The sequence below is a fragment of the Monopterus albus genome, unplaced genomic scaffold, assembly GCF_001952655.1.
Source record: "Monopterus albus unplaced genomic scaffold, M_albus_1.0 scaffold133.1, whole genome shotgun sequence".
Taxonomy (NCBI): Eukaryota; Metazoa; Chordata; class Actinopteri; order Synbranchiformes; family Synbranchidae; genus Monopterus; species Monopterus albus.
Genome location: NW_018128013.1, coordinates 1,564,126 through 1,573,921, shown reverse-complemented (window position 1 = coordinate 1,573,921; position 9,796 = coordinate 1,564,126). Strand labels below are relative to the sequence as shown.

Sequence of the window (9,796 nt, the reverse complement as noted above, 5' to 3'; positions counted from 1 at the left end):
ATTCTGTGTTTTTCTGTCAATATGGGGTGCTGTGTGTACATTAATGAGGAAAAAAATGAACTTAAATGATTTTAGCATATGGCTGCAATATAACAAAGAGTGAAAAATTTAAGGGGGTCTGAATACTTTCCGTACCCACTGTATATGTGAATGTCCTTTAAAAACCCTAACTTGGTGTGTTAACAGATTTGCAGGTAATGCCACGGGGTCAGTTTGTTTTAGATGTCCAGTGCATCCAGCTGTTTTCCTTCAAAATCTCAGGCAAAGAAACTTGCTTTTCTCTCTGTGAGATGTATTGTTGTTGTGTGCACTCTGATACGGGTGGACACATCTCACACCATTGCAGTTTTCCTAGTAGACCACTAAATTTTTTCACTGGTCACACAGACTCTGGTGGTCCAGACACACTTCTGAAAACATCATTTATTATGCTCCCAAAGGAGAAGTAAGAATTAAATATTTTGTTGTTCATAGAAACTATCTTTCAAATAACTAACATTGGGTCAATAGAGGCTCAGTGGTGATCCATCAGATTGTTCTGGCTTATTTATTCTGTTCACTGTGTCTCTGAGGTCCAAGCTCACTAAGCCTGGAAAAGAAAACCCCTTGGTGACCTATGAGTTGTTGGTTTACTGTCTGGAATAGAGCTAGGACATTGGAGTACAAGCCTCCAGGCAACAGAACAGTTGGAGAGCACCAACTGTTAAAAACACACATCACCAAAACCTTTTTACCTGGCTGTCCGTCATGATGGTTGCTTTACATAACTGACAGCTTTTTTTCCAGTTATTAAGGACATCTTTTTTTCCCTCTGACAGACCACTGTGTCCACTACTATGATCTACGCAACACTAAGCAGCCCATCATGGTGTTCAAAGGTCACAGGAAGGCCGTGTCCTACGCCAAGTTTGTCAATGGGGAGGAAATTGTTTCTGCGTAAGTCCGTTTTTCTCCATTTTTGAATATTTAGATATTCCCTGGGCATTTAGTTTAAGTCATAAAGCTGCTACAATGACACTGTAACCATTTCCTATGCACTTCTTGTTTATATTACCCCTAAACAAATGTTGATACATATGGTACAGTAGTTATGTTTCTCTTGTTTTGTTGGCTTTGCTAATCTTCAGTTAAAATAAACTAGATTTCATGAAAAAAATACTCTTAATTGAGAAACACACTAGTGAAATGCACTTTTACCATGTCACATCACCAAATTCCCTTCCGTTCTTGACCCATCATGTACTGTATTTATCATGTTTAATGGCAGTTCGACAGACAGTCAACTGAAGCTGTGGAATGTCAACAAAACCCACTGTCTGCGCTCCTTTAAGGGTCACATAAATGAGAAGAACTTTGTAGGACTGGCTTCCAATGGAGACTATGTTGCCTGTGGTAAGCATTTATAATTTTTCAGACTCTTCTTAAAATTAATTTAATTCTTTTTTTTCTCTCATCAGTCTACACACAATACTTAACAATGATAAAGTCAAAACAGGTTTTTGGAGGGTTTTGTTTAAGCTACAATAAGGATCAAATCAAAATCTAGCTAGTGTTAGCATGAGAATCAATCGCCTGTGCTCCGCCCAGCCCTCCCCCTCACTGCTCACTCCACTCTGCTCCACGATTCATCTGACCCTTCATGAACTTGAATCCATGATACAGTGATGCAAAAATGTATAGGAACTTCCACTATAGGGCAGGCAGACATGACACATTTACAGCCAGCACAGTTTGTGAACATTGGTGTAGAAAGAACGAATGCGCCCCGAAAAGGTTGTGTAACAAAAACAACACTTCGCCACTCTATCGCATACAGGATACATACTGTTCAAAAACATGTCTGAAAATGACTAAAACAAGATGTTGAGTGTAGCTACATTGCAGTAACTGAAGAGAGTGGCCCACAGCAGAGTAATCTCATTGTAGCTGTAGCAGGTGCTAGACTCCAAGGCAAAACAATTCTGCTGGTGAGCATTAAAATAACATAACTCACTGAACCGACTGGCCTGCTTCATGTCTACTGTAAAACAGCACAACTGTGCAACAACTTCCACTACATGACAGATGGACAGGACACATTTACACCCAGCACAGTTTGAGAACATCAGTAGAGACATAAGGGTGGGTTCTGCACATCCACAGCAAAGTTTTGTGAAACCATTTTCAATTGTCGTGTCACAAAAACACTTGGGTGTTTCTGTCATATATAGGACACATGCTGTTTGAAAATGCATCTGAAATTTGATAAAATACACTGAGTGTAGCCACAGAGAGAGAAGCAGCTATTGCTGCAGCAGATGCCAAACTCGGATGACGAGAGTCGGACTCCTGGGGAAAAATGTCCAAGTTAGTGGAGACTATAGCACATTCAGCTGGTGGGCATCAAAATAATGTAATCGAGGGGGCTTAATTTTATCCATTTTACTTACAAACACTTGTCAGTACATAAATATTGCTCTGAAAATGGCCATCATTTGATGTTCAGTTATTAACCTGCAACTGGTGTCAACATTAGGGGTCTGATGATACACGAGACGATACACGATATTGGGTTCACGAGGACAATATTTGAACGCTATAAGAAATCTTCAAAGACGAAATCTATGACTGGAAATGCAAAACAGTGCAGGTGCATTTTGAAATGTTTTAACTAATCATCTTGTAATGAATGTCACTTCAGTTCTACTTTCTGAGTATGAATTATCATATGCAGTAAAAGACGACTATGCAGCACTGGAAAAGGTTTTGCCACAAACTCAGCTGACTGGCTTGTCCTCCTCAGATTTCATACGAGTCTCTTCAAGCCTTAGAACTGTGCATGACCTATGTATGAGCTTCTAACTTCTAACTGAAGCAGTGTGTGAACTTGTATGCTATCTTCAGCCTCACCGGATGGTGACATCATCCGGAAAAGGTGCTGCTTTGTCCACTCGCGTACGGGGGACGATCGGAACGTGGACGCCCATGGGAAGAAGACTCTTTTGTTTACCTTGTTGGCAATAGTATTCACTGCTGTTCACTATTGAATTTGGGCCACAAATAACACATAACGACAAACCATGCATTTTTGTTGGTACTGGATGTTAAAATGGTGTGTTTGTATCTATCAGTGCTGACACACTGGTGGTAGAATTGTTGCTAAAGTAGAGCAAGCTACATTAGCAGCATGGCTAACCAAAACACAATGAAAACTCATTGGCTGGAAATGGGAATGAAGCCACTCACGTCAACTCATAACAACATGGCTTTTGGCACGTGCCTACAACACTCCTCCTGCAACCCCTCACCCCCGACCAACGCAGCCCTGTGTGTTAAAACACAGCAGGTAGTTGTTGGACTAATGTGAGTGTACATCACTTTGCCGTCATACTGGCTGCTGTATGTTTCCACTTTGTGGAGTTTTGTGTGTAGATTGATGAGAAAAAATTGAACCCATTTTAAGAAGATGTCTGAAACATAAAATGTGGAAAAGGGTATGAATACTTTTCATATGCAGTGTAAAAGACTACCAGCCATGTTGCAAATAATAATAATCTGTACAGCGGAATTTATTTAAAATTAGTTCATCAGTGTAGGGGCACCACTGTAAGAAATGATTGTCTAGAAGACAATATGAAACTTCTCACTTTGGCTACATTATGGCCAGAGTTGTGGCCAAATTCAGTCCCTGTTTAAACAATGCTACAAATGCCAATATGAACATGAATGAAAATAAAACCTCTTTTGTTTGTGTGTACACAGGTAGTGAGAACAATTCTCTGTACCTGTACTACAAAGGACTTTCCAAAACACTGTTAACATTCAAGTTTGACACAGTGAAGAGTGTCCTGGACAAGGACAAGAAGGAGGACGACACCAACGAGTTTGTCAGTGCTGTCTGCTGGAGGGCCCTGCCTGATGGAGTGAGTTGAGCTCATTATTATGCTGCTGCTGTTGATTTTGATTGATTAAGCTGGGCAAACGCTATTCATTTTTTACTAGTTATGTACAGTGTCTTAATTCACGATGTACGTTTTAATTGGCACTCCTGCACAGCCAGATTCTGTGACTTCACTGCTCACACTGTACGTACACAATGTGAGTGCTCACAATGGACATTTAAACAGAACCGAGTAGAGAGGAAGGTGCAGCCGGGCAAACCTGACAAAATGATGTGTATTGTATTTTCTGAAATGTAGACACAGGTTGATGCAGTTTTACTTCAGCAGAACTGAGTTCAACAATGTACATGTTTATTTGTAATGTATGAACAAGAAGGAATGGTGGAGGGTTTTTTTTTTTCCAGGAATGGGTAAGAATGGCGCTAGGAAGGGGTAAGGGTGGGGCATAAAGGGTAGGAAGCGGTAAGGGGGTGAGGTGTGGGTAAGATGGGAAGGGGAATTTCTTTTCTTCTCCTTCTCTTGCTCTTCCATGTCTTTCTTCTGCTAACTAGCTAACTAGCACTGATGACGATAATAATGCTGGCCCAGTTTGTGTCTTTCTTCTGCTAACTAGCTAACTAACACTGATGACGATAATAATGCTGGCCTGGTTTGAGAACATCCATCCATCCATTATCTATACTGCTTATTCCTGAATAGGGTTGCGGGGTGCTGGAGTGTATCCCAGCTGGGCAAGAGGTGAGGTCCACCCTGGACAGGTCACCAGTCAATCACAGGGCTGACATGTAGACAAACAACCACACACATTCGCACTCACTCCTAGGGGCAGTTTAGTCAACCAAAGGTGCATGTCTTTGTGGGAGGAAGGTTTAAGAACAGAAGCACCTAAAATTAGTGGGGGTGCACTGGTACAGTGTGGGCTACAGCAATGAAAAATAGTGTAGGTGTTATGTGTCCTGTGATAATATATTTATGTTACTGTTTTCTCAGTAATTCACATGAATATGTAAGGTTATCTATGGCTGTAACATTCACCCTCTAATAGCTACTAATTCACAGTTATTCTGCCACACCAGACAATAAAGTCAGTCTAACATTTGATTGTGTGAGAAGTTACAGTACAGCCAACTAACTTTAATTAATGTATGTAAACTGCATCTGCACATGTGCATAGGTGCGCTCTGGTACTTCAACAGGTAGCACTACACCTCTGGTCTCGTCCATATTATATACAGTCTATGGCCTCTTTTCAGTTCATTTTGTCCACAAAATATGGTATCTCGTCTGTTATGTTTTTGTCTTTGTATGCACACAAGTGAACTGAACTGTGGACCAGCCAAATTTCTGACATGACAGAAATGCACCGATTATTCAGAAGGCAGCTCATTGGTTGTTCGGGTGATTAATCAGGCGCCGGAACCCTGCTTGCACTAGACTGAACCAGGTCTAAAATGGGCCAAGTCCGTACAGTGTCTGCTTGGCTTTACAGGGAATATTACATCAGTTAGTCTGTATTCCTACTAAACAGTGTCTGAACACCCTTCTGTCTTGATGTTTTTGTACAATGGAAAGGTTATTGTAAGTTGTGTATAAATAAAATTAAATCCTCTTAAATAGTATTTACAAATATATAAATTGTTCAGAGTGGCACAGCAGTGCCGTGGTTAGTGCCGTCATCTTACTGTTGATAGTAAATCAAATCATGTTATCTTGTATTAATGATGTCTTGTTTTTCAGGAGTCAAATGTACTGATTGCTGCAAATAGTCAAGGAACAATCAAGGTTTGTTTTTGAAACAATTTTCAGTCTTGGCATTACTGCTTTCCTACTGCTAGCAGTCAAAATGCACAGAATATAATCATTTCAAACTGTAATTTATGGATGCTGTGAGTACTAAGGAAGGAAATGCCTTTCATTGTCATTGACAGCAGAAGTCTTAGTTGTGAGATTTCCAAATGTCATCAAATAAAAATGATTTGCAGGGCTAGAATATCACAAGATATGATTGTAATATATTTTTGTAATATGCATGGGTTAACCTGTCCTTTTTACAGTTTCCAAATATTCTTTGTGAATTCAGGCTTATGCTGTAATAGTTTAAAGTTTTTACTCCAGACACTGACCATGTAGTAAAACGGTGGTTACCTGTCAAAGCAGTTCCTGTGCTCATGTTATTGTTTTAAACCTTAGACTGTATGCATTGACAGCAAGCAGCAGATGACAGGTCTTTTTTTTCCTCTCCACACAGGTACTTGAGCTTGTCTGAGCACCCACTGGATCTTCAGCAGGTGATGGACCAACCATCAGCCTCCATTTGTTTGGAAGAAGATCAGTCTGACACAGGGAGAGCCCAGGGTGCCTGCTGGATTTGGATGCCCGACAACACCAGGAGAGCAGAAATAAGAAGAATCTGTCTTATTTTATTGAGATGCACAGCAGTAAAGACTTTGGACTAGTACCTTACTATAGCAGGAGAAGATGTACTGTCATTTTTCAGTAACAAAATGACAACCTAGCTTGGGCACCAAATGAAGCGAAAGCTGAGAAACCATTTTCCTTTGTTTTGAGCAAAAAAATATAAGCTACAATAGCGCACTCCTTAGGTCAAATCAAAACTTGTACCTTTTTATTTAAGCTGTCAGTGTCGAGGGTACATCAAACCAAACACAGCTGGTATCATGCATATTTCCTTTTAAAGGCCAAAGCACAAGACAAAATGACATGCAAAAATGTCTTTATAAGAAGCTTTTAACCCCACCAATATTTTGTCAATCTGTTTTTTTCCCCTTTGTGTAGTTTTTGTGTTTTTCAGATTGGGAGAAACCAGTTTTAATAAATATGACTTGAATTTCATTCTCTCAGTTCATGTTCTTGCTTAGTATGTGTAGAATGTGAGGTAGTGTGCTGAAGTCGAGGATGACCAGTGGTTTCTAGAAATGTTGGGAAAGTCCTCTCTGTGCTGATACTATCAGAACAAAATGATATTTGACATGTTTATGATTACAGCGATTTTCATGCAACTTAAGGCATTCATTTGCAATGCTATACTGAACTGGATTTTTTCCCCCCCATGTATGTGAGCTATTTGTTGCTTGTTGAAAAATGAAAACCTCACAGTCAGATTTAGTTATTTTAAAGTAGCAATGAAATTACTCTTAACATAAAGTAGGTTAAAACATCTGAACTGAACTGAGCTGCATTGTAACCTATGGCAAACTGCTGTCAGTTTTTGTGGAGTAGTGATCCATGTTGACACAGGATTTGGTAAACATGCCAAGGCCTACCTATTCTAGGATAACAGGATGAGAGAGGTGTTTTGTATTTGTATAACTGAATAAATTATTTCAAAACAGTTTGGTGATATTTTTATTTGCTATTTTTGGCATTTCAAGCACTCGACAGCAGGAGCCTTTATCACGAAGCGAGATTAGTGGCTAACGTTGGGCTCAGTTCTGGTTTTCCGGTACCACAAAGCTGGCTCACTTTTAATCGGGCTAGATCACCACGGCAATTTATGCTGCATGGCTAACCAGGTCTAGAGTAGGTTAACTTCAGAAGATTGTATCAAAACCTGTCAACACCCTGAGCACCATGCAATCAGATCACTGGGAAAACTGTGATTATTCCTATGTAATTACAAACCAAAATCAATTCGATACACTAATCAAAATAATAGGAAAATAGTAATGTTTTCAGTATGCAAAGAACTCCAGTGGTTAGGACAACAAAACCCAAATGCTGTTTCATCACTTTAACCTTAGGAATGACTAGAAGGCTTGAACCAGAAGACCTAAGACTTCTGATATGTTCATACTGAATGAGTGGGTCAGAGGAGAACTATGGTGTTTTCAAATCCTAAACAACAACAACAACAAAAAAAAAAAGAATGTGTTTTGTCATTACTTTCTAATTGGTTTAAATCTGGTTCTTCTGAAACTTCAGAGATGATTCTGGTATGTTGAATGGGAAATCTGCACAAGGAAATGGAAGTGGGTTTTTTTTTTTTTTATAGTTGATAATCATACACAATATTGGTCCTATGGGAAATGGGGTATAATTATGGGGATTGTATCCTTTGTATAGTGGCCAGTGATTATTCATTTAAACAAACGTTTTGACTCTTTAGTTTTTACTTATCTTTATATAGTATTTCACTCTAATTTTGGCGTGAACAGAGACAACCGCGATGAGGAAGGACAGGAAGCAATTAATGGGAAACAAAAAAATGGAACTGTTGTTTAGTAGCAGCGGGATGTTTTAGCAGACGGACCATGGACAACTAGCTAGTTAGCGGCAGCTGGAAAGAAAACTGGACTTACCTTAAACCAACTTGTAAAGTTATTCAGTCACACTTAGTCTAATACACAGATAGCTAAACGGCTCCTTTTAGTTTTAACCGCGTATTAATTTGATTCGGAGGTTTCGTGGGGAAGATGGGGGTACCGAAATTTTACCGCTGGATTTCAGAGCGCTACCCTTGTCTCAGTGAAGTTGTCAAAGAACATCAGGTAGGAAATCAGTTGTAAATACTGTTAGCCTTACAATCGACTTAACGATACACGCAGCGTTAGCTTCGTTAGCTAGTGGCTATGATCGAGCTAAGTATAGAGGTTCCGTGTAGCTTACGTGACAGGACAACTCTCTTCTTGTAAACCATTTTGCCTCACGTTAGCTGTTACATTATTTTAGATTACCCTATATTTTGGAACATAGAAATAACTTAAGGCTAATTTACCAAATGCCAACACTTGCTAACTTGCTGCTTTGGTCATCTATGTGTACACACTTTAATGCTGGACAACTCAAACTGAGTATAACTTAGTAAATGTGTTGCCACCGGACAGTTTAGGTCTTTGTTGCGAAAGAACATTCTGAACAACAATAAACCCATTACATTCAGTTCGCTAACTAACATTACGCTAACAAGAGATGAATAAAGGCTACATTGTTACCTTCTAGTCTACAGCCACCGTGCTTTTCAGTGTGAAATTTTTTACAAATGCCGTGATTAAGCATATGGGCAACCTGTTTTGGTTGTCAATGGGAGCTTTTTTAGTTAGCGTAAAATCACTTAAATGATGGACTGTTACCTTGTTCCCTGCGTAGCGAGGGCGTACGTATTTCAGTACTGGAGTAGCAATTTCATCAGCTGGACTGTGTTCAGCTTGACTCTTATTGCGTAAGATTACTTTGTATTAAAGATTAATAAAACGGCATTTTGCACCAGTAAATGTGTACTGGATAACACTGGTTACTAAACCTAGGTGTCAAATTATGGGAGTGTATGTTTGTTATGTGTATCATGATACGTATCAGTCTGGAGGATGGCACCAAGCCAAACGAATACTATTGACGGCTGTTAAAATCAAGTTGACCCTTTCATTTATGGCACCCAAAATGTGTCATGTGAAGGATACCCCCTTTCACATACACACAAACTTTGAAAACTCTAAAGAACTTCAAACAGGAGGGTTTTTGCTGTTGAGAGATACAGGTGCATCTCAATAAATTAGAATATTGTGGAAAAGTCCATTTATTTCAGTAATTCAACTCAAATAGTGAAACTCGTGTATTATATAAATTCAGTACACACAGAGTGAAGTAGTTTAAGCTGTTGGGTATTTTAATTGTGGCCCACAATTAATTTAAATTTGGCCCACATTTAACAAAAACCCACCAATTCACTATCTCAATAAATTAGAATACCTCATAAGACCTATAAAAACATTTGTGAATTGCTGGCCTTCTGGAAAGTATGCTCATTTACTGTATATGTACTCAATACTTGGTAGGGGCTCCTTTTGCTTTAATTACTGCCTCAATTCGGTGTGGCATGGAGGTGATCAGTCTGTGGCACTGCTGAGGTGGTATGGAAGCCCAGGTTTCTTTGACAGTGGCCTTCAGCTCATCTGCAT

The 9,796-nt window shown here is 39.4% G+C and overlaps 2 protein-coding genes across 2 annotated transcripts in view; both read left to right on the top strand.

The window, feature by feature from the left end:
• cop1 (COP1 E3 ubiquitin ligase) overlaps positions 1-7,228 on the top strand; it is a 25,554-nt gene extending 18,326 nt beyond the window's left edge. The window contains exons 16-20 of the mRNA XM_020613369.1: positions 819-936; positions 1,268-1,392; positions 3,742-3,902; positions 5,619-5,663; positions 6,130-7,228. Coding sequence (XP_020469025.1) covers positions 819-936; positions 1,268-1,392; positions 3,742-3,902; positions 5,619-5,663; positions 6,130-6,147 — 467 coding nt within the window. The 3' untranslated portion in view covers positions 6,148-7,228. The remainder of the gene's footprint in view (positions 1-818; positions 937-1,267; positions 1,393-3,741; positions 3,903-5,618; positions 5,664-6,129) is intronic.
• Positions 7,229-8,084: 856 nt separating this feature from the next.
• The window catches only part of LOC109967633 (5'-3' exoribonuclease 1-like), a 12,199-nt gene continuing 10,487 nt past the window's right edge, over positions 8,085-9,796 (top strand). Inside the window, exon 1 of the mRNA XM_020613362.1 lies at positions 8,085-8,389. Coding sequence (XP_020469018.1) covers positions 8,315-8,389 — 75 coding nt within the window. The 5' untranslated portion in view covers positions 8,085-8,314. The remainder of the gene's footprint in view (positions 8,390-9,796) is intronic.